Raw genomic sequence first — 22732 nt, forward strand, 5'->3', positions numbered from 1 at the left:
GCAGAGGGGCTGGGCACAGGCCATGGCATTGCAGAGGGGCTGGGCACAGGCCATGGCATCACAGCAGGGCAGGGCACAGGCCATGGCATCGCAGAGGGGCTGGGCACAGGCCATGGCATCGCAGCAGCCCCGTCAGGGACCAGGGCACAGTCAGGCAGCCAGGCCACAGCACAGCCCCGCTCGCTGCCGACGCAGACACATCAAACCACAGCTACAAAGGCTTGAAATGCAAAATGCAGACACACGACGAGACAGTCCCCACCATTTGAACCAAACCCCCGCCCAGCCCAACAGCTGTCCCCAGCCGTGGACTGGACGAAGGGATCGCGACAGGCGAGGCTGCGCTGGCTCCTGGCTGGGGCAGAGAGCGTGAGCCACCCATCGCATCCCGCCCACGGCACTCAGCTCCTGCCCGAGAACGTGGGAGCGGAGCAGCTGGACCTGCACTGACACTGCTCCTCTTCAGGGCTGTCAGTGGATGCACTGGCTGCAGGAAGCTGGGGGCTCCCAGGGGACTCATGGAGAAAGGAGTTTGGAGCCAAGCACCATGCAAATAGTTCTCATTAGTGCTAATGACTGCACAGCTCCCGTCCCCGGGTGCTCCATAAACACAGCTATTAATTCCTTCAAACCACATCCCTGGCAAGCCACATCGAGACCTGAGCAGCTGCTGTGTGGATTGGGACTCAGAATCATGGAATCTCCTGAGCTGGGAGGGACCCACCACGATCACCCACTCCAACCCCTGGCCCTGCAAACAGCCCCAAATCCCACCCTGGGCATTCCTGGCAGCGCTGTCCAAACGCTCCTGGAGCTCTGGCAGCCTCGGGGCTGTGCCCATTCATTCCCTGGGGAGCCTGGGCAGTGCCCAGCACCCTCTGGGGGAAGAACCTTTCCCTGATCTCCAGCCTGACCCTCCCCTGGCACAGCTCCACGCCTGAGTCACCACTCCTCACCCACCCAGCCAGTGGCACACAAAGCCCAGGAGGGCCCAAGCCCTGGGCTGTGTTTGGGGGCACAGGGTGTCCCTGGCAGGGCAGGCAGTGCACAGGCACCCCCTCACCCCCTCAGCAGATGCATGGGAACAGCTCTGTGCCTCTGTGGATATATTTAGCTCAGCAGCCACAATAAAAAGCAGCTTCTGATGTGCTCGGTCCCAGACTCGTTCCTGTCGCCTTCCCAGGGTTCCACCCTCCTCCAGAAAAATTATCCCTGACTTTAATTACTTTTGGAACAAGATGATGTGCTTCCCCCATCCCCACCCTAGACATGCACAGCAACTGCGGCCCCAGGGAATGGGCAGAGGAACCAACCGGAGCTACAATACGTTTGGGAATTTTTTTTTCCTGTCAGGAAAAAAGAGAGCAGGTTTTCAGCAAAATATTTCTTTGTCTCTCCACTCGCCCTCCACTCCCTCCAGAGGGTTAATAACCTGCAAGGGGGGTTTGCAGCAGCATGAGAAGCAGCACTGGAGGGGTGTGCACACATGAATTTTCCACAGGGCATTTAGGAACTCACTTTGAGCCTGGCCATGCTGGGCTGTTCCAGTGTCCATACACCAACATCTGCCCCACTCCCATTCCCCAAACCTCACTGCCCAACCAGCTCCAAGCACCCAAGAGACCTATCCCTCACCCTGGCTCTCCCAGCCAGGGGACCTATGGGGCTGGAGAGGACCCAGTGTGCCAATACCCGGAGTGCTGCCCTATGCCATCCTGTCCTGTCTCCCCAGCGCGAGAGAGGCATGGGAGACGCAGGAACCCCCCCCAGGAAGGTCTTGCTCTTCAGGCAATTGCCCAAGCATCACCCAGGGATGTCCCTGGGAGCTGCTGCCAGCTGGTGGACGAATACCACAGACTCTGCTATGAGAGTGGGATGAGTGGAGCAAGAGAGCAAGGACAGGCACCAGCTGCCAAAACTCATGTGGGAAAGCACAGAGACATCACAAAGCATCATGGAGGTCTTATGTGGCCACCAGGAGACATCTCAGAGGGTTTCTCTAGGCCAGTGCAGCTGCTCCTCCTGCTCCCCAGTGTGCAACTGGCCCAGCTCTCCTGCACCAGAGTGTGGCACCCCTGCCCTCTCAGGAAGCCCACCAGGCTGGGCACTGGGCAACATGAGACTCCAGTTGGGTTAGGGAGGTGTTCACATGTAGTTCCAAGTCATGCCCAGGCACCATGACACCTCCTCCAAACATGGAATCATGGAATTGTTTAGGTTGAAAAAACCCTCTAAGATTGAGTCCAATCATTCCCCCAGCTCTGCCATACTCACCACTAACCCACCTCCCCTGGTGCCACACCCACACATCTTTCGGACACTCTCAGGGATGGCAACTCCACCACTGCCCTGGGCACCCTGTGCCTGACCACCCTTTCAGGGAAGAAATTTTTCCTTATATCCAACCTAAACCTCCCCAGGACAACTTGAGGCTGTTTCCTCTTGTCCTGTCACTTTTTACCTGGGAGCAGAGCTCAGCCTGGCTCCATGCTCCTGTCAGGGAGTTATAGAGAACAAGAAGGTCCCCTCTGAGCCTCCTTTTCTCCAGGCTGAGCCCCCCCAGTTCCCTCAGTCCCTCCCGATGCTCCAGACCCTTTTCTAGCCCCATTCCCTTCTCTGGACATGCCCCTTCTCCAGCCCCTCAATGTCTTTCTTGTGAGGGTTCCAAGGCTGCCCTCAGGAATGGAGGTGCCTCAGCAGTGCCCAGCTCAGAGGGATGAGCACTGCCCTGGTCCTAAGGCTGGTACAAGCCAGGTCACCTTCTTGGCCACCTGGGCACACCTGGGCTCATGTTCAGCCACCACTGACCAGCATCCCCCAGGTCCTTTCCTGCCAGCAGCTTTCCAGCCAAACATGACAATCACCTACAGAGCCAGCCCAGGATCTCTCCTTGGCCCTGTTCTCAACCCCTGCTGGTGACACTGTGGGAGGTTGCAGTGCTGCCATCCTCTGCCTCAGTTTCCCATGTTCTCCCACAGATGAGCAACTTTGGTGGCCATAAAGTCACCATCTGAGTCTGTTCTGGCACTCCTTGTCCCTGCCACACCAAAGAAGATCCTGGCCACATGCTGTCTGTTCATAGGTCCAGAAGAACCGGGTGTGATGCTGTCGGGGTCAAACCTGTGAATGATGGAGATGCTCCCTCACCCGCCAGCCAACCTGCTCTGGACCCAGTCATGAGCCCCCAGCCCTGAGCACAGCTTGTGCCAACCAATGGGACCCACAGCAGAGCCAAACACACTGGGGTGCCCTGGCCTACAGGACTGGGACACCCACCGAGAGCCTTGCTGCCCTCCTGAGGGTCCAGGGCACAGGCTCCTGTGGTTATGTGACCCTTAGGAACCTCGCTGCCAAGCGCAGCCAAAATTAACAGCAGTTCATTAACCAGTGGGGTGCTGCCTTCCACCCTCCACCTTGGCAGGAGAGTGACCCAGGCCCCAGCTCTCCCAGCCAGTCCGTGCCCAGCCAGCCCCACACTGGCACTGGTGACCACTTGTGCCCAAAGCGGGTGTGGGGAGGATACAGCCTGTCCTGAGGCCAGCAAGGTGCTCAGTGCTCATCTCCCTCCTGCCCACATGAACACACTGGCCTCAGCACAGGCAGCACCCCAGGAAGGAGAGAGCCAGCAGGACCTCAGCCCACCAACCACCACCCCCTCAGCTCCCTCCGAAGGGACGGTGACAAGGAATGGAGAGCCAGGACAGAGCTGCACACTCCCAGCCAAATGCTCCTGCCAGGAAAACCTTCCCAGGCACCCCGTCCCCCAGGCAGGAGGTGGATGGATGAGCACACAGAGGAGCAGGTCGGGGTGCAGAAAATCCCTCCCCAGCCAGCAGCTCCCGCTGGGCATCTCAGCAGGAGCCTGATCCAGCATCAGCATCCACAGCCATCAGCACGAGCTGTGCTGTGTGTGCCAGGAGAGCCACACAGGGACACACACAAAGGGGACCTCGGCTGGAGCGTCTCCACTGCTCCCCTTCCCATCCCTGCCAGGCTGGCAGGCTCTGAAAGCGCTGTCTCCATGGCTCAGCTGCCAGGGAGACCGAGCATCTGGGAAGAGGGCGGGGAGCGGGTCCTGCACCCCGAGGGGCAGGAGCTGAGGGGCAGGAGCTTCGGCAGGCACAAAGGGTGAGCTGTTCTGCACTGCTGCCCTGTGCCAGGCCTGGGGGAGCGGAGGAGGGGCTGGGAGCCAAGTGCCAGGTGGGCACTGTGAGGCAGCTCCAAAGGCAGGGTCAGCCTGGGGTCCCTGATCGCAGCAGGCACAGCCTCCCGGGGAGGGAGCTGCCCATCCCAGCATCTCAAGCCCTACAAGAGACCAGGGGATGGGGTTCACCACACCAGGCACAGCCAGTGTCCCCACTGCAGGGCTGCACAAACCACCAGCCTCCTGCACTCCGAAGGGAGGCTGTCTCCTCGCATGGGACAGCACAGTTTGGCTGACAGGGACTGCTGGGTTCATGTCCTCCTCACCCAACTGCCTCACCTTCCTGTCTCCCAGCCCACCACCATGGCAGCCCCAAGGGGCTCGGAGCATCCTTGGCCCCCAGCACTTTGCCAAAGCCATGGCAGCGCCCTCCCACAGCCCTCCAGCACAGAACCAGAGCCACAACAGCCACACCCCACCAAACTGCCTGCGGGCACATGCCAGGCCATGCCATCCTGCTGGGACACAGCTGCCCTGGCACAGGGGCAGAGGGACCCAGACTCATCACCCAGGATTACCCACGTCACACAGGTGCTGTTGCACCTTCCAGGGAACCTGAGCACACACACCCTCCAACATTTCCCAGCGCTGTCAGGGGGCTGTAGGGCAGCTGCTCACAGACTGGGGGGGTCACAGAGAGTTCCTGTCCCTCCGAGACCTCTCTGCAAGCCGCCTGCAGACCCTACAAAGAGCTGTTCCTCTTCCTTCCCAAGGAGGCTGCCCAGCCAGGAAGGGCTGGCTGCCCAGGGAGCAGAGCCAGAGAGCTGGAGAGTGATGGGTGGAAGAGCTCCACGGGACTTTCCCTCTCTGTGCCAGGCCCCAGATGCTCATAGCCACGACCTCTTGTCCACTTTGCCTGCAGAGGGGCAAGGCTGCCCACTGCAGGGGAAGCACTGCCCCTCACCCAGCCACAGGCACCAGCCACCGTGGGCTGGCAGAGGCTGGAGCTGGCAGACCCCACCAGGGCACAGCCCAGCTCTGTGAGCCTGTCACAACAGGTGGGCTGGGCAAGCCCAGACAGCACCTGGCTCTTCTCCCTGCACTGCCTGCAGACATTCTGCTCCGTTCTCTGTTCCCACATCACCTGTGCTCACCCCACTCCCCACACCATCTGCATTCACCCCATTTCCCCTCCCCACACGACCGTGCATTCATCCCGCTCCCACGCCCACATCCCCTCTGCTTGCCCTGCTCCCATCCCCACTCCTCCCATGCCCCATCTCTGCTCCCTGTGCCACCGGCTCCCTCCAGCCTCCCCAGGTCAGAGCTGCAGCAGCACCAGCCCAGCGGCCCAGCCCTGCACACAGCTCACTCTCCTCTGCCCCAAGCCTGCCCCCCACGCTTTGCTGCTGCCCTGTCAATCCCACCAAGCAGCCCAGGTCAGCCAGGAGGAGCAGCTCTCACATCCTCTGATGCTCTCCTGGGACATTTCATGGGTCTTGGACAGCCCAGGCACCACAGACCCAGCAGGTGAGGTGGGGTGTGGCACATGGGGTGCAGCACAGCAGCATGGGGGGCACTCAGCTTGGCCAAGCAGCTCCCCAGGGCAGGATCAGAACAAAGTTCTCCAGGTTTTCCCACATCTCCAGGCCAACACAGCACGCATCCCTGGGGCTGCCTGCCCTCACCAGTGGCTCCCCAGACCCAGATCCCATGGGGGAGTCTTCCCCCTTGCCTGGGGAAGGATCTCCCAGCCCCATTCCCCCTGATCATGGGGGCCCGGGGGAGCGCTGGCTGCCAAGGGCTGGCTCTCTGCACACAGGTTATATTGGACACAAACCAAGACAAAGCTCAGCATTTAATTACCACGGCAGGGAAGTGGCTCAGCAATCAGAGAAAATTGAATCAGGCTCCCCAGAGACTGCCAGGTCTGGTCAGCAAACGGTCCAATTAAGAGATAAAGCCAGGCACCTCCCAGCAGAAGCAAGCACAGCACAGAGCCCCCCATGCCACTGTGTGCCCATCAGACCCTACCGAGGCAGGGGGTGCCACAGCCAGCACGACTGGATCAGCACTGGGGCAAGACAGAGCTCCTGGGCAGCCTGGGGACACCCCACAGAGCTAGGGTGCACCCAGAGGCCCACTGGGCACAGCTCAAAGGGGGGACATGCCTCCACACCACATCCATCCCCCAAGGAAGCCACCCCAATGCCACCCAGCCTGCTCCCCTGCAGGGCAAGCCCCGCTGCCTTGGACCCCAGAGCCCCCCGGGGCTCCCCCTAATCCTACCACTCCAGACTTTCCCAGGCTTAGGGAAACCTTTAAATCAGGCCCTGGCAGGCAGCATGTGCTGCTCATTAGCTCTGGCAGGAGCACGAGGCTCTGAGCTGCACCATCTGCTCTGCGCTGAACCCATGGTGGCGCAGGGATGAGGGATGTGCTGCCTGCACAGGCCAGCACTGGGGACACCCAGCCCTTGGCAGCGGGCAGGGACCAGCAGGGGATGCACGGGATCGTTCTCTGCTCAGCCCAGAGTGGAGCAGGAGCCAGCCCAGTTTGGGATCTCCCTGGACTCCACCTTCAGCCCCATAAGTGACTGATGATGCCTCCAGCTCCTCCCAAGGGGAGCACCATGAGGATGTTTGCAAACAACAGACCCAGGACAGTCATCTGTAAAGGGTTGAAGTGTCACAAGACCCCAGTGGGGTGGGAAACACACGTGTGACAGCACACACGATGTGACGCATGCCCCAGCAGGGCCCCCACTCCCCTCCAGCCATGCAGGAATGGCCCCAAAACCACTGGCTCAGCAGCAGTATCAGCAATTAACAGGGAGTTAAAAGGAAACCATTGTTCACCGGTAGACCCTGGGCCTGACTGGCCATCAGCCTGATCCTGCGAAGCACAGACATCCCTGTGGAGACAGATGGACACACTTCCCCACCCAGCTCTGCACCCCAGTACTGAGGCTCCCATTTCCTCCCAAGTCAGTGAATCACATCCACAGGATCTCGCCCTTCCCCAGGTGCCCCTGCAAGGTCCCCACATCCCACTTCCACCCCAGTACCAGTATGGTGTGCCCATACTGGAGATCAGGCTGCCCTAGAGCCAGCACGCTGGCAGCCCCCAGTGCACTCCGATTGCCACTGGGAAACAACAACCTGGCCTTGGCAGAAGACACCACAGCCCCACAGCCCACGGGGAACACCAGAGCAAACTTGCTTGTCTTGCCCACAAGACGCAGGAGTAGATGGCACAAAAGAGGTGCCTCTCCAACCCCTCCCCAAAATACAAATAAATGCCAAGCCCTTGACCAGCAGGATGGGGGATGCTGTGAAGCACCCAGGAGCAAACCCAGTCCCTCACCTGGGCAAGGAACAGGGAATGTTTTGACCTAATGTCTCCCTCAGGGAGGTGCAGCCTGAGATAATGGATGAGCAGAGACCTCAGCACCATGGACCCAGAGACCCCCTCCCCCCTGGAGGGGCTGGGTTGTGCTTTCCAGCCCTGCAATGCTGGGCCAGGGAACTCAGTGCTTGAAGGCTTAGAGGAAGAGGAGGAGCAGCAGTTCAGCTCCCTGCCAGCATCAGCCAGCATCCCAGACCAGAGCAGGGATGGAGACACCTCACTCTGCCAAATTCGGGCATGGGCAGTGGGCAGGGAGGTGTCCACAGCCCCACACAGTTACATGGGGCAGGCGGATCATGGATGGGGAGCTTGGCACCAGGCTCCACTACAGCAAGCTGTGACAAGAAATCATCCCCACCCACGTCAGGCTCCAAGGAGCTGCAGAGCAGGGAAAGGGACTGCACTGGAATCCCCAGGTCCTCGGGCCCGGCTCTGAACCCTCACTTGGCAATGGGGACTGTAATGGCATCCGTATGGAGAGGGCAGAGGGACAGACTCCAGGCAAGGTGAGGCAGCCTCCACCCACACAGCAGTGCGGTGCCAGTGGGGACACAAGCACGTACCAGGGCAGCACTGGACCAGCTCCTGCTCTGCCCAGAGAGGGAAGGGGTGGTGGGCAGGTGGCCAGTCACTGTCCCTTCCACCAAGACAAAGTAAAACCCCTCAGCAGCTGACCAGGGTGCAGTCACCCCCTGCAGACTGATCTCCTGCAGCAGATCCCAGTGGCAGCTGCCCTCACAATCCACCACATCCCAAATCTGCCGGCTGTTTAACCAGTGGCACGGAGTGTTTTGACAGCCTCCAGCAGGAAATAGCCCTGTGGGACCACCGGGGCCAGCCCCCCACCCCCAGCAGGAACAGCAGTACAGGCACTGGCCAGGCCTGGCTCCGTGGTTCACACAGGGCTCGCAGGGGCTATCACCTTCCCTCTCCTGGGGCCAGGAGCCATGTTCCTGACAGCTTTGTTTGGGGCTTCATCTGCAATTTTCTCCTGCCTCCGATTTCACTGCTGAGGCAGCAGCTGGCTCCGTCCTCTGGCTGATCCTTGGGAGGCCCTGGCCTCCCAAGCTCCTGATGCTCCACGGTGCTCAGTTAAATCCCCTGCCGATGGGTGATGCGTGCAGGCACCAAAAGCCTCCTCAAGCAGCTTTGCTGTGGGCGATGGCGCATCCGGCGGGACCGCGGGGCGCGGCCCTGCTCCCCCCTCGCACCGTCCCCATCCCCTTTCTGACATTTCCGCTGTAAAAGCCGATTGAGAGCCTGATTGAAGCCAGGCACAGAACGCCCTGCACCCACACACCTGGGCTCAGCACCGCCCCGGAGCCCGGGGAGGAGTCCCTGCCCTCCTCGGTCCCCGGCACCTCCCTCCAGGCTGGGCAGCCGCTGCCTCGCCGCTCTCTGAACAGCAGCCCCGAGCCACAGCAGGCTGGCAACCCACAAAGCCAAAGCAAAGAGCAGCAGCTCCTCTGGGTGGGTTCAGCCCAGCAGCAAAACAGTCACAGAATGGGGCAGGGGCCGCTCAGCCAGGGCTGAGTTGCCCTCAGTAGGTGCAAAGGGGGGAGAGAAAGGGGCTGGGGTGCCCACACCGGTGGTCGGCCAGCCCAGCACCCTGAGGATACAGCAGCCTCCTGAGATCTTTCCTCAAGGAAAGGCTGCCCCCTGACCCTGCAGACGGGAGACAGAGCACCCCAGGGCTGTGCCCAACACCAGGATGGGCTGCTCCCCTCCCCCCTTCCCCTTCCCTACCCCTCCCCCTCCAGGAGACAGTCACATCCCATGCCTTGGGGTAGAATTGATTGCCTTATCTCTCCCTGCACGGCCCTGTGACAGCTGAGCAAAGCCAGCCCCACACCAGCAAAGCTGGCAGGAGACAGTGCCCCCCCAGGACCACACAAAGGGGCTCCAAGCTACAGCAGCAGCACCAGCAGGTGATGGTGGGCAGAAGGTACCAGGGCTGTAGCCTCCCTCTCCCCACTGGAGCCCTTGGGCAGCACAGACACTGGCACGAGCTGGGTTCACACCACCTTTCCAGCTGGACCCAAATCCATCCTAGAGAGCTGATGCGGAAGGACTACGACTTCACTGCCTCGGGGACGGACCCCAGCTGGTTCCAGACACTTTGGATTCACAGAAAGCATCCCAGCAGGCAGAGAGCCCCAGCCGTGTGGCAGCAGAGATGCCAGGACCCTGGCAGGGCTGGAGCCCAGCTGATCCCACCACCAGGCCTTTGCCAGCTCAGCCACTTGGCCGAAGCACTCCCAGGGGTGCCCGATGATGAGGGGAGGGGGGACTCCAAGGAGGAGCTGGGAGTCACTCCCCGAGGCATGAGCCAGCAGCGGGCTGTTGGTGTGGACCACAGAGCATCGCAGCAGGGGCGTCTGCGAGAGCAGCAGAGCACTGGAGGTTGCAGAGTTTAAATAAACTTGAAATACGACTCAACTTCCTTCCCCAATTTCACAAGCTCCGTTTCCTGCGTCTCTGCAGTGGGCCAGGCATGCTCAGTGCCAGGGGCAGCTCTGGCACAGGGGATGCCACTGTCTCTCTCCGATGAGCCAGCCAGTTTGGAGGTGCCCTCAGGGAGCAGCTCTGCAGCCAGCCAGGCCACTCAGGCCTCCAGCCAAGGAGTTTAATGGTTTCTGGGGTCAATACACGCCATCAGCCCTTCCTGACACTGCAAAACTACTGGGCTGAGCTCTGCTTCCTGCAGCCAGCACAGCAAGTCACACTCCCCGGCTCACTGTGGCTGCAGGAGCTGGCAGCACCTGTCTGCAGTCTTGGAGGGGGCTGTGGGGAGAGGGGCTGCCGAGCCTCAAGGCACAAACCTCAAATTTCTGTCCCAAGCCTCAAACCAAGGCTGTGCTCCTAGACAGAGGGCAGGAGTGGGGAGCTGCGGCACTGGCTGCATTGCAGCCACCCGCTTGAAGGTCACCTCCAAGAAGGAAGCAGTGGCTGCTGTCTGAGGAGGGGTGGCCCCCAGGCCCTGCTCAGAACCATTCTGGCAGGACGCAGCTTCCTGCTGAGGCTGCTGCCCTGGCGCAGGGCACGCGGGCACGGCCTGACTGCGGTGCCAGCTCAGCCCTGCCGGCCCTTCCCCGCCCGTGGAGCCACGAGCCACACTTGGGGGTAAGGGGCAAGCAAAGGCAGACCCTGCTGGCAGGGAGGGCAAGGGCCGGGGCAGGATCCAGCCCTGCCCTTGCAGACAGTGCAGGTCGGAGCTTCAGGTACAAGGTATAGGAACAAATCAGCCCCTGGGCCAGGAGGAGCTGCTGGGCCTGCATTTCCTTCTGCTGACAGCAGCGCTGCCGAAGGTACCGGCCATTTCCCTCCCAGCACGTGGGAAGCCTAAAAAATGTCCCTGCACCACAATCAGGGGCTCAGCACCCGGGTTCTTTGGAGCCCAGCACAAATGGGGCAGATGAGGGCCTCGAGGAGAAGATGGGAGCCTGTAAGGCTGAGAGTGAAACAACACAGCATGGCTCCTGCCTTCCCCTGCCACACCAAGACAATCAGCAGAAACTGGGGCGCACAGATCCAGCATCTCTGTTCAACTGTCCCTACTCCTCCCACCCTAAGGGCTCTGTGGAACCACAGAGATGGGTCTGGCACCTCTTGACATCAGCTGGATCATCCCCAGCTGTTTGACCCCAGCAAATAACAGTGCATTCCACCAACACCACCCAGTGTCCACCAACACTTCCCAGTGTCCTTGGCTCTTCCCCAGGTCCCACCTTGCTCCCACCAGCAGCACAGACACAGAGACCCCAAAGAAACAGCACAGGTGGCCCATTCATGTTATTAACAAGGGACAAAAGGGGAGCTTTGATCCGTGTCCTGCTGCATCCCAGAAACATTCAATCCCCCCCATGCTCTGATGGCTGAGAGAGGTGGGATCTGGGGCAGGTTTACTTCAAGGGTCTTAGAGAATCCTGCAGCCTGGCTGCTCCACCAGCAGGGTGTCACCAGCACTGACAAAGGAAAACCTCGCTCTGCTCCAAGTCCAGGACAGGAGGGGATCCAGCCCCCCAGGCCTGCTGTGGCAGAAAAGTTGGGTGGTCTGCAGGGAGAACAGTTCAGCCCTTGCACACTCAGCTCAGCATCAGAGCCACCTTGCTGCATGGCGACCTGACGGCTTTGTTTTGCAGCCTCCTTGTTCCCAGCCTTGCTCCTTTGTCCTCCCGACTCACCTCCGCCACCACCCCCCCCCCATCTGCCCAGCTCTCACCAGCTGCACTGAGCGGGATGTTGGCTCACTCCCTTAAGGGAGGGGTGGAAGAGGGTTGGACCTCTCCCCCCTCCCTGGTTCCTCACCATGACCACTCCAGCCCCCCTGCAATGCTGCATACCCCCGTCGCCTCCTGGCTGCGATCCCCTACCCCAGCACCAGCCAGCCCAGGACCCCACTGCCGGAAGGGACCTGAGGGATTAGGAGAGCCCAGCAGAAACGACTCCACAGCCGCCATCCCGCGGGGAACCCACCCCATCTTCAGGATGATGTTAAAAGGCATCATCTCGAGAGAATGCAGGATGGAGACGGGAAGAGTCTGGCCAGGAGGAAATCTCCACCCCCAGCGACGGCATTAACTCGGTTCCCAGGTCAGTGTCCTGGCACAGACACTCGATCTTGGCACAGCTCTCCCTGCCCCTGTGCAGGCACCCCAGCAGCAGCCGCAGCAGGAGCTGCCGTCACTCCTGCAGCTCCCCCATCCTTCACAGCCAAAGCCCGGCCTCGACCCTCGGCCTCCCAAGAGGAGAATGGCAAAAAAATCCCCTCCGGCTGCTCCCAGGGCGAGCGGGCTGGAAGGGCAGGGGGGGCCGGGAGGTGTGGTGGGGCACACACACGCGTGCACACGCACACAGCCCTGCACATCGGCGTGCACACGCACACACAGCCCCACACCCACCCGCTCTCCCTCCATCACTGCCGCTGCACCAGCAGCATCTTTTGTGCTCCCGCTCCGAGCAGGCAGGGCGCGGGCAGTGCCCTCCGAGCCCCGCGCAGTCCCCGCAGCCACCAGCCCTCTCCTGCCCGTGCCGGGGGCACAGGGGACAGAGGGGGGGAGGCACGGCGTGCCCGGCCGGGTGGGACGGGCTGCGGGGCCGGGCTCCCGCGGGGTCCGATCCGCTCCCACGCCACGGGCGCGGCAGATGCGACTGCCCCGGCACAGGCACGGGGTGAGCGGGGGCCGGCCGGTCCTTTCCCCCGCGTGACGGCGGCTCTGCCGCGACAGGGTCCCGGCCCGGGCAGGGTCCGGCATTGCCGGAATCCGCAATTGCCAGAATCCCGCTCCGTGGGATTCAGATCCCCTCCTTCCCCGGGGACTCCTTCCTCCCGAGGGGCAGGGAGCGGCAGAGCCCCTCCGCCCGTACCGCGCGCACCGGCCCGGGCATGGCGCTCACAAAGACGAGGGTGACACTGGGGGGTGTCACCCGTTCCTGCGGGGCTCGGCCTCGCCCGGCCCACGCCCCCCGAGCTCCCGCAGCCCCCCGAGCCCCGGCGGGCTCAGAGGCAGCCAGCAGCTCCTCTGTGAGGTGCGGGTCTGCAGGCGCATTGTTCCCAGCACAAAGGACACCGAGATACCGCATCGTTTCCCACCACCCAGCGGGGGGGGGGCGGGCAGGGAGCCCCCACAACCGCCGGCATCCTGGTGACACTTCTGACGGGCAAAGGCACCCGCGCAGCAGCCGGGAACTGCCCAGGCTGGGCGCCAGCCGGCTCTGCAGGTGGAGAAGCCGGGGGCTGTCGGCCTCGCCCTCCGCCGGCCACGGGGGATGGCGGGCGATGGGGGTGGGTGGAGGGAGGGCAGTGCGGGGCTGCGCGGCGCGGGAGCCGGTGGGGAGAGGGGGGACACATCCCGAAACGGTGGGGAGCGGGGGGTGGGGAGGAGAGCGGCGGAGGCCGTGGGGGGTGCGGCAGAGACCGGCTCGGCGGGGTCTCACTGCCCTGGGGGGGCTCAGAGCCGAGCGGGCACCCACCAACCCCCGCCCCGCACCCGCAGCGCCCGCCCCGCCTTTCGGCATCGGTCCCGGGCGCACCGAGCTCCGTGCGCCCCCCCCAGGACGCAGGGCCCTCCCCCGCCGGAAGCAGCGATCCCCGCGCTCACCTCACGGCCACCTTCACGCAGCTGTCCGGGGCCGCCATGGCCCCGCGCCGGCACCGCGGCCGCCGCTGCCCCGGAGCATCCGCGGGGCGGGAGGGGCGGGGCCGCGGGCGGGGCGGGGCCGGGCCAGGTGCGGGGCGGGGCCGAGCGGGGCCGCGCCCCCAGAGCCGGAGCGCGGGCACGCGGCGGAGGGAGCGGGATCCCGCTCGGAGGGGGGAGGCGCGCGCACGGACGCACGGACGCACGGACACACGGACACACGGACACAGCTGGCACTCGCACCCACACTCACTCACGCTCACTCGCACTCACTCACACTCGCCATTCCGTGCTGCCCCCTGGCCAGGCCCGCGGCCCCACCGCCGCCTGCGCTGCTCCGGGCTCTTCTGGGATTTACCGGAGCTGTACCGGGGCTGTACCGAGGGCTGTTCCGGGCTGTACCGAATGGCGTGTTTCCCCGTGGCTGGCATCACTCAGACACCTCCTTGGCTCCGCTGGATCCCGTCCCCTCTGTGGTGTTGGGGGTGGTGGCACCATGGAGCAGCAGGATACAAAGCAGGGCAGGGGTGAGCTCAGTGCTCCTGACAGAGCCCCTGGGCCGGGGGTCTGGTAACCCTCTGGGCTGTGCAAGGCTGTGGTGAGGGTCTATCCTAAGAGGACAGGGCATGAGGCTGGTGGCACGGCAGGATGGTGGCCAGGTGCCAGTACGGCTCTCCAGCGTGCACAGTCCGTACTGCGGGGCTGGGGTCCCACACAGCTCAGGGCACTGCCCACAGAGCCGTGCCCACAGGGCCATTGGCTCCATCCTAGGAACTGGTCCTGGGGGGCTGGTGAGGGAGACACATCCAGAGGCCATTAGGGATCAGGACTGGAGACGGGCAAGCACTGGGGAGCTGAAGGAGTCCCTGTTACGGCTTTCCTGAGCTGCATTCGCGTTGCCGGGGCTGACGGCAGCCTGATGCAGACAGGCCCTGGCTCAGCAGGAGAAAGCATCTTCCAGCAGGTATGGGACCTACAGGGGACTCCGAGCTCTGCAGGTTGGTGTCAATGTCAGGGCAAAGAGCAATGAGGAGTCCAGGCTGTACCCTGGGAGAAGGATAGCCAGGACACTCCAGCACTGGTGGCCAACAGCCAGTGAGGCAGTGCTGTGCCTGGCCCAGAGCCCAGCACCTGCCCTCTGTTCTGGAGTCTGGTACCTTCACCTCAGCAGCACTGGCCCTTCACCCCATCCACTCGTGCTCCTCCCAAGGTGCCAGGACCATGGGCCACGTGCGCACAGGACTCTGCATCCCGCAGGAGCTCCTCAGTTCTGCTGGGATGGGTAAGTCCCAGGGCACCGTATGTGGCGCAAAATCATGGGGATGAGCAGGACATGGCCTGTCTGTCTTCCTGCAAGGATGTGAGGAGCTCATGTTCCTCTTTCTTTGTCCCATGTTTGCAAGGACACCTGGTCCATGGTGCAGTTCCCACCCTCAGCTGCTGGTTTTCCTGAGGCTGGACTCTTCCCCACTGAAGCTCTAGGCAGAGAGGGGCAGTGACTGTGCCGTGATGTTGCTCTCTTCCTACTCCCACCCACGTGCCAGCTGTACCACAAATCACATCTGTCCCCCAGTCCAGCTAGAATCACCTTGAGACACACCACACACACCACACGAGATGGAGCAAATCCTCCACTGTGCAGCCCCAGGAGAGGGTGCAGAGGCCCCACCACAGTGGTATTATCCCAACCATAGTGTCACCCTTCATGTTTAGTCTCCAGTGAGCGCCCACCTGTCTTGGCAAGTGACACACACAGTCCTGCCCCTCCCTAAACCCACCAGGAGACCACGACCCCTCACCCCATAACATGTCCTTGACATCCCCTGGCAGAGCAGCTGCCAGAGCTGAAGTGCCAACCCCCGTGCACCTCCATCAGCAGTGGGTGTGAGGGTATGGATGTGAAGGGGCGCAGGTCCTGCCCCAGGACAAAGAAGCAAGAGGAAGGCTGGCTCTGGTGCTCAGGCTGCAGCTGGAAGTCAGACTGAATTAATAAAAGCCATGCTGGGGATCAGGCTGATTCATTGATCTGCTCCTCCCCTGGGACCCATCCACTCTCTGCATTTTAATATATATTAGGTGCTCAAGAGCCCCCCAGTTCCCAGTCAGGCTGGGCCAGGGGCCCTCGGGAGCCGGATCCCACCAAAGAGCTGGGCTGGGAGATGGGGCTGCCCCAGTGCTCAGCACCCAGATCCCATGGGGGCACTGTGATCTCTAACACAACGCCTGGGCCGCCCCGAGAGGAATAACCTCGGCTGCTGCTCGGCACCAGCGCAGGCAGTGCTGGGAGCGCTGCAGGAACAGCTCCACACTCTCCTGGCCCGTGCCCCGCTGAGCTGTGGGGATGGATGCCACGGGCTGAACCTTCCCAGAGACTGGGATGGATGCCTGACCCCAAGAGCACAGTGTGGAGATAGTGGAAGGGGCAGAAATGGCATCACAGTGTCCAACTCTCCTCTTGGCCAGCCCCCAGGGCTGCTGCCCCAGCCTGAATGTGCTTTCACACCTCTGCCCCATGCCCAGGTTCATACACAGCTGGGACAAGGAGCCAAGAAGCCCCCAGGCCCCATTTTGCTGCCCAGCCCTTGGCACATCTCCTCCTCACAGGCCAGACTTGGCTGCAGGCAGGAGGCTGCAGGCTCCAGCAGAGATATGAGGATGCACGGTCCAGTGCTGGGATATCAGGAGACCCCCAGAGCTTGGCAACCTCAAAATGACTGGACTGGAGGCTGCCATGTGAATCACTGCCAGCTCTGGCTACACGTGGCCTCGCATTTGCAACCCCCTCCACTGGCTGTGCAGGCAGGGCAGCAGAGAAAGGAGGGGAGGAAGATCCAGAGTCACACAGCAGGAACACTTTAATGACCTGTCCAGCTCTTGCAAGACCCCGCTGGAACAGCACTGTCCTGTTCTGCACCAGCATCCCAGAGACCTGTCCCAAAAATAATGCCACAGCTGGCCAGAGGACCTCAGGACCACAGGCAGCAGCAGGGAACAGTGTGGCTCTGCTCCAGCACCCCCTGTGACAGGACCCTGGGCTATTGCAGTGGGCAGCTCACAGGCGAGTGGCAGCGACAGTCTTTTGGGAGGGGGCTGCACCGAGCCCTGGGGAGCTGCCTGGCAGCATGGCTGAGGTGTCCAGTGGGGCAGAGCCAGTTTTTGTGCCCTGCAGTGTTTCTCTTCCCTTTAGCAGCTCCACAGCTGCTTTCTCCACTTCATCCATCTGCAGCTGGCTGCTGGCCGCCATCTCGTCCCTGGTCACTGCTACGAATGATGAGTCACGGGCCAGAGCCTCGAGGCCTCCGGAGATCAGAGCCTGTGCAGAAGAGGAGAGCACAGCCTGGGTGCTCAGCCTGGGGAGATGCCCTGGCTGCAGGCACCCACCCTCTTCTCCTCCCTTCTGCCCTCAGTGCTGGCACGTACCTGCTGCTTGCCCTTGCAGCTAAGCTTTGCCCCCCAGTCTCCCATCATGGCATAAGCATGGAACTTCCAGTCCCATCCCTGCTGTTCCCTCTGCCAGGCTGTGCCCTTGCCTTACCTCCTGAATGAGGAAGGTGATGGCTGGGGTGGAGGATGTTCCTGGCTGACCAGTTTCTCCCTGCTGGAACCTTGAGCTGGATGCTGTTCCTGTCACAGTGCCATCCTCTGTGGGCAGCTGGGTGAGAGTAGCACAGAGCTGCAACCTGGGCTGGGACACTGCCCAGGGAAGATCTCTCCCACGTTAGTGTGGGGGCTGCAGGTTCTGTCCCCTGTCCCTGTCCAGGGCCTGGACAGGCAATGCCATCCTGCTGGAGCTCCTGGGTCCAGGGCACCCCCAAAATGGGACCAGCAGGGCCATGTGAACAGCCCCGGACCCCTGCCCTGGCACGTGCTGGGCACGAGGCACTGTGGCCAGCAAATGGAGCATGGGGGCAAATCCGATGCATCCCTTCTGCCTGCCCTGGCTCTGGAGGCTGATGGGGAGCCAGAGGAATGTGCTTGCAGCTGTTCCAGCTTCCAGGAGCTCCCCAGGACTGCTCCAGCAGTGGGGTGGCAGCCCAGCTCCATCTCCAGGCTGATCCAAGAGAAAAGCTCTGGCAAGGCTGGATTCACACAGTGAGCCCTGGAGCATGGCTCCGTCCCAGCACAGCTGTGACAGCCTTTCCCAGGATGGGAGGGAGCTTCACCTGTGTCCCCCACATTACACATCCCCTCTGGACATGCACTGACCCTTTTACCTGCTGGGGGAGGAGTGGCCCTGGTGATGAGGGACCCCCAGAGGTGACCCCTCGCCTCCTGCTCAGCCTCTCCATGGGTATGGGGCAGCTGTGCTCTGTGGGAGGGAAAGGTAGGGACATTAGATGGGTACAAGAGCAAGGACACTACTGCCAAACAGAGTTGGGAATGGGCTCGCTAGACTGCGGGAAACAAAGGATTTAGAAGTTCAGCAGCACCCAAAGTCCCCGTCTGAGGAGGTCTTGTGGCCCTGCAGCCCTGGGATGGCCAGTGCTCCCCCAACCTGAGGCACTGTCTCCGTGTTCCATCACCCCAAAGGGTAGAAGGAGGAGAAGAGTCTCCTGGAGCTCTCCAGAGAGGTCCTGCTCTGCTCAGTGCTCTCAGCAAACCTCCAGCTTACTGGGGCCTGCATCTCCTCCTTCCACCCATCCACATCAGACCCTTCCCCCTGCCCTGGCCGCTGGGCTGGTCCCAGTCCCGCAGAAGAACAACGAAGCCAGACTCACCCCACGCTGGGCGCCTGCGTGCTGCTGGTACCGTCTTCCTCAGCACCTCATCCTCATACTGCACCCTGGCAAGGGCAGGCAGGTGGGTCAGCCTGAGCAGGGGCCACACACTGAGCCCAGCTTCCCCTGGGGGTGCAGCCCTCCCCACCTTCTCCACCCTGGGGGGACAGACCTGTAGGGACAACTGGAATGGATGAACAGGGTGGAGACCCCAAGAAGCAGGACTAAGCACACTGGTAATCTTTGTCCCTTCTGCCTGTGCCCAGGCACGTGCTGGTGGCCCCAACCTGGGCCTTGGCCCTCAGACACTGGCAGGTACCAGGAGGAGGGATGGTTCCTGCAGTCCCTGGAGCCCTGCTGTCCACCTCCATCCTCATGGCACTGAGATGAAGGGGTGATGGGATGGGAGCCCCTGGGTAGGCCAGGGTGCAGCCAGCTGCCAGGACAGCCCCAGGGCAGTGTGGCACGGCCAGCACTGCCCCTCTTTGCCCATGCACTGAGGCTGACCGCCCTTACCCCTCCAGCCAGCTGCTGCTGTTGGCGTTGTTGATGTTGGTGTTGCCTTCCTGGGGGAAGTCATCAAGGAACACGGGAGAGTCGAGATCCTCACTGCCCACCTCAGTGAACTGCAGGGGCCTCTGGCTGGCCACCTGGGGCTGCAGCGGGCTGCTGGGCTCCATGAAGCTGTCGACCTGGCCAAACAAGCCACCTGTCCTCTGCAACCAACAGGGAGGGCATCAGGGGAAGCCTGGAGCTCCAGGCTGCTCTGGGACTATTCCCATGTCGAAACAGCAATTGCTCTGCTCAGGCCTTGCAGACCCAAAAGCCTCATTGCCCAGGTGGGAAAACTGAGGCACTGAGGGTCAATGGCCATGCAGCAGCACTGGGATAAGCCAGCCCAGGACAAATCCTGTCACCTCTGTGGGACAGCCTGAGGTGGTGGCACCTCTGGACACAGAAGGAGGTGCAACTCTGCAACTCCACAGCTGCCCAGGCTGTGTCTGAGACTCCCAAGGAGTGGGCAGTGAATCAGCTCCTATGACACCAGAGCTGTCCTGCCTTAGCCTGGCAGAAGGTGTGTGGGAACCTCCAAACCAGCAGGTAAACATCCAGCACAGCCCTGCCAGGCACATGGGCTGGGTCCTTTCACAGAGGGGAAACTGAGGCAGAGAGCAGCTTGCCCAAGATGACACAACCAGGATGTCCTGATGCTCACAGAAAGAGGTGCTGATCATCCTTGCAAACTGTCCCCCAGTGCTAGTAGCCAAGCTGACCCACCACTCTGAAATCAGGGCTGGGTAGGACCACCAAACCACACTGAGGGGTGAACTCACCCTGTATATCCCTTCCTCCATGGCAGCCTCCACCATGGCTCTTTCCAGCTCCTCCTCGGCAGTCAAGTCCCCAGAAATGGCCCGATGGATTTCAGGAGCAGCTTCTTCTTCAATGCTCCTCAGCCCAGCCTGGAGGGGACAGGAAGGCAGGGCTGATGTGGCTGTGCCCCACCACCCCTCTCACCTTGGTCTTGGGAAAGGGAAACATGACAAGGCCCGCTCACCTTGCCAGGTGTCCTACCAAGGACAGGCCAGGGCTCACACCCTGCAGCTGGCTCTGTGCTTGGTGGAAGTGCTTCTGAGCTCAGGCTGTCCCACAGCTGCCCCACAGCTTCTGAGCTCAGGCTGTCCCACAGCTGCCCCACAGCTTCTGGGCTCAGGCTGTCCCACAAAAGGGAATGCCAGGGGCAGCCTGGCAGAGGGTCAGGCTGGTGACAGCCGAGGGCAGGCTGGGCCTCCCTCCTGATCTGGGACCTGGCTCTTTTCCTTGCTTTGCACCTTTGGGGCCTGGTCTTTTATCTCTACAGGTGATTTCCTCCCTATAAAGTCAGGAGAGTCTAGGGGCATCCCAGCCTTCTGGCCAGGCACAGAAATCCTCCACCAGCACCCCTCAGGCCTGCTGTGCAGGAGTCTCTGTGGTCCCCTCAAAGCCAGCCACATTGACTCCCCTCCACCTGATGCTCTACGAGGCTGAGAGAACAGAGACCACCAGGCACATGGAGCTATCCAGACACTGCTAAGGGGAGAAGAAAGGAGAAGGCCCTGGGATTGGAGCAGAGCAGGTGGGTAAGGGCCTGGATTGGCAGCATTTGGCACAGATAATCGTCTGTGGTGGGAGTTTCCAGGTCTGAAAACTCCTTGGTGAGGCACCAGATCCTGCCAAGCCCTCTCTACAACTGGAGTCAGTGGAGCAGAGAGTCAAAACCCTCCTCTGCTTTCTGAGCCAGCTGCACCCTGGACACTGAGGTCACACTCAGCGCTGGGGTCTCACGGCCGGTTCAGTGCTGGTTTACTTGGGGTCACCTCACTTCCAGAGGCCTGAGGCACAGGGGTCTCTGCCACTCTCTGAGTCACCCTGGACTTCCCCAGGCTGGGGGAGCCTCTTCCCTGACCTGCAGAATTCCTTGCCTGCTTCCAGGAGGAATCACCCCTCTGGCACCACCCACACACCAACCTGGATCTCCACGGGGTTTTTCTTGGGCCGGTACCCGTAATATTCCTCCTGGCGCTTCATGAACTTTCTGAAATGCTCTTGGATCAGGAAAGTAGCATAGAATTTGCCCACTGTCACCTCATCATCTGGAGGGAGGAAACCAACATGATGATTCTGCCTGTCACAAGACCCCAAGTGGCTGGAGCAGCGAGACCCTGACCAGGAGTGGCTCTGTCCCTCTGGGAAGTGCCACCTGGTGACATACCTCCAATAGGTGGGATAACCTGGTCCAAAAGCTTCATACTTGTTCGCTTCCAGATTTTTTTGATAATAGCTCTGAGCTCCTCATTGGCCTGTTCAAAATTACCTGTGAGGAAAGCGAGCAGGACAGAGCAGTTCATTCCCAGGGACGTGAACAGGAGTGAAGACAAAGCATGTGAACACCTGGCCAATCTCCTCGAGGGTCTGACAGCTCCTCTGTCTCCCCACCCAACAAAAATGAGCTTAGTAAGATGGAGGCTTTGATTTTAGCCAAAATACTTGACAGATTTTGACCTCCCCTTCGATGCTCCCACAGGGTTCGCCATTCCTGAAATCCCAGTCTATCCCCAAGATCTCCTGTGCTTCTCCCAGGCTGCCATGTTCCCACCCCAGCCAGAGGGATGCACCATGCCACACTGCTGGAAGACACTGATCCCAGCAGCTCACCACTGCCTGGCCTCGGCTCCCGCCACAGCCCAGAGCTGCTCATGGCACAGGCACAGCCCACAGGTACAGGAACAAGCTGGTGGGACACTTGCCCACAGCAAGGCTCAGCAAACTGTGCTGCTGGCAAGGAAGGGGTGAAAGCAACTCCTCCCCAGCACAGCTCAATTCAGAGGATGGGAACTGGAGCAGCCCCACTCCCAAGCTGTTCAGGGTGGCACTGGTTCACTCCTCAGGGCTGCAACACGTGGGCCTTCAGCTAAAAACATCCTCCAGGCTCAGCCTGAGCAGTGCAACGCCCACACCCAGGGCTCTGGTGCCAAGAGATGGGCAATGAACACAGAGCTGAGGGTTTGTCCAGAGGCTCTGATCCCATGGACAAGTGCCCTGAGATCCCTGGCCGGGGGTGTGGAACCCGCACCTGGCACCACGAGGAAGGTCCCTGTCAGGCTGTAGAGGCAGACAAGATCACTGCTTACCTTCTGTCTTGATCTTGAGGGCCGTCCTCACCAGCGCAAAGAGGGTGGCGTTGAAGGTGACGGTGCCATCGCTGTTCAGGGGCATGTTCATGCACACCAGACGCTGCACAGCAAACCAGCACCTGTGACCCCAGGCAGCAGAGCAGGCTGGCAGCCCCCAGACTCAGGGCCTGTCTTGGCCAGAGGCTCTGCTCAGGGCATGGAGCTCTCCCAGCCCTACCTGCCCTGGCCCAGGGGCTCCGCACCACCCCTGCTACCACAACTGCCAGAGGCAGGGACATACATCCCTTGTCCCAGCCAGCTGAACCAGGGCAAGGGATGGGTAGAGCCAGGGGAAATAACCTATAGGGGCATGGGTGCCATGGGAGAAAATCATGGAATCACACAATTGTTGTTTGGCCAGGTCAACAGCTTCATGGAGCCCAGCAGCCTGCTGCAGCCCCAAGTGGACAGAATCACAGAATTTAGGTTGGAAAAGATCTGTAAGATCATCAGGTTCCCCCAGCACTGCCAAGGCCACCAGAAATACCATGTACACAAGTGCCACACCCACACAGGTTTTAAATCCCTCCAGAGTGACCCACGACTGCCCTGGACCGCCTGTCCCAGGGCCTAACCAATCTTTTGGTGGAAAAATTTTCCCTAGTATCCATC

At 61.4% G+C, this 22732-nt stretch overlaps 1 protein-coding gene across 2 annotated transcripts in view; it reads right to left on the reverse strand.

The window, feature by feature from the left end:
* Positions 1 to 16526: 16526 nt before the first annotated feature.
* The window catches only part of CACNA1S (calcium voltage-gated channel subunit alpha1 S), a 45934-nt gene continuing 39728 nt past the window's right edge, over positions 16527 to 22732 (reverse strand). For both annotated transcript variants that reach the window (XM_068995800.1, XM_068995799.1), the window contains 9 exons: positions 22079 to 22181; positions 21160 to 21261; positions 20916 to 21040; positions 19742 to 19870; positions 18924 to 19123; positions 18408 to 18472; positions 17904 to 17998; positions 17225 to 17341; positions 16527 to 17002 (listed from right to left, as the gene is read on the reverse strand). In XM_068995800.1, coding sequence (XP_068851901.1) covers positions 16742 to 17002; positions 17225 to 17341; positions 17904 to 17998; positions 18408 to 18472; positions 18924 to 19123; positions 19742 to 19870; positions 20916 to 21040; positions 21160 to 21261; positions 22079 to 22181 — 1197 coding nt within the window. In that variant the 3' untranslated portion in view covers positions 16527 to 16741. The remainder of the gene's footprint in view (positions 17003 to 17224; positions 17342 to 17903; positions 17999 to 18407; positions 18473 to 18923; positions 19124 to 19741; positions 19871 to 20915; positions 21041 to 21159; positions 21262 to 22078; positions 22182 to 22732) is intronic.

Source organism: Aphelocoma coerulescens, chromosome 26 (assembly GCF_041296385.1).
Source record: "Aphelocoma coerulescens isolate FSJ_1873_10779 chromosome 26, UR_Acoe_1.0, whole genome shotgun sequence".
NCBI classification, from domain to species: Eukaryota; Metazoa; Chordata; class Aves; order Passeriformes; family Corvidae; genus Aphelocoma; species Aphelocoma coerulescens.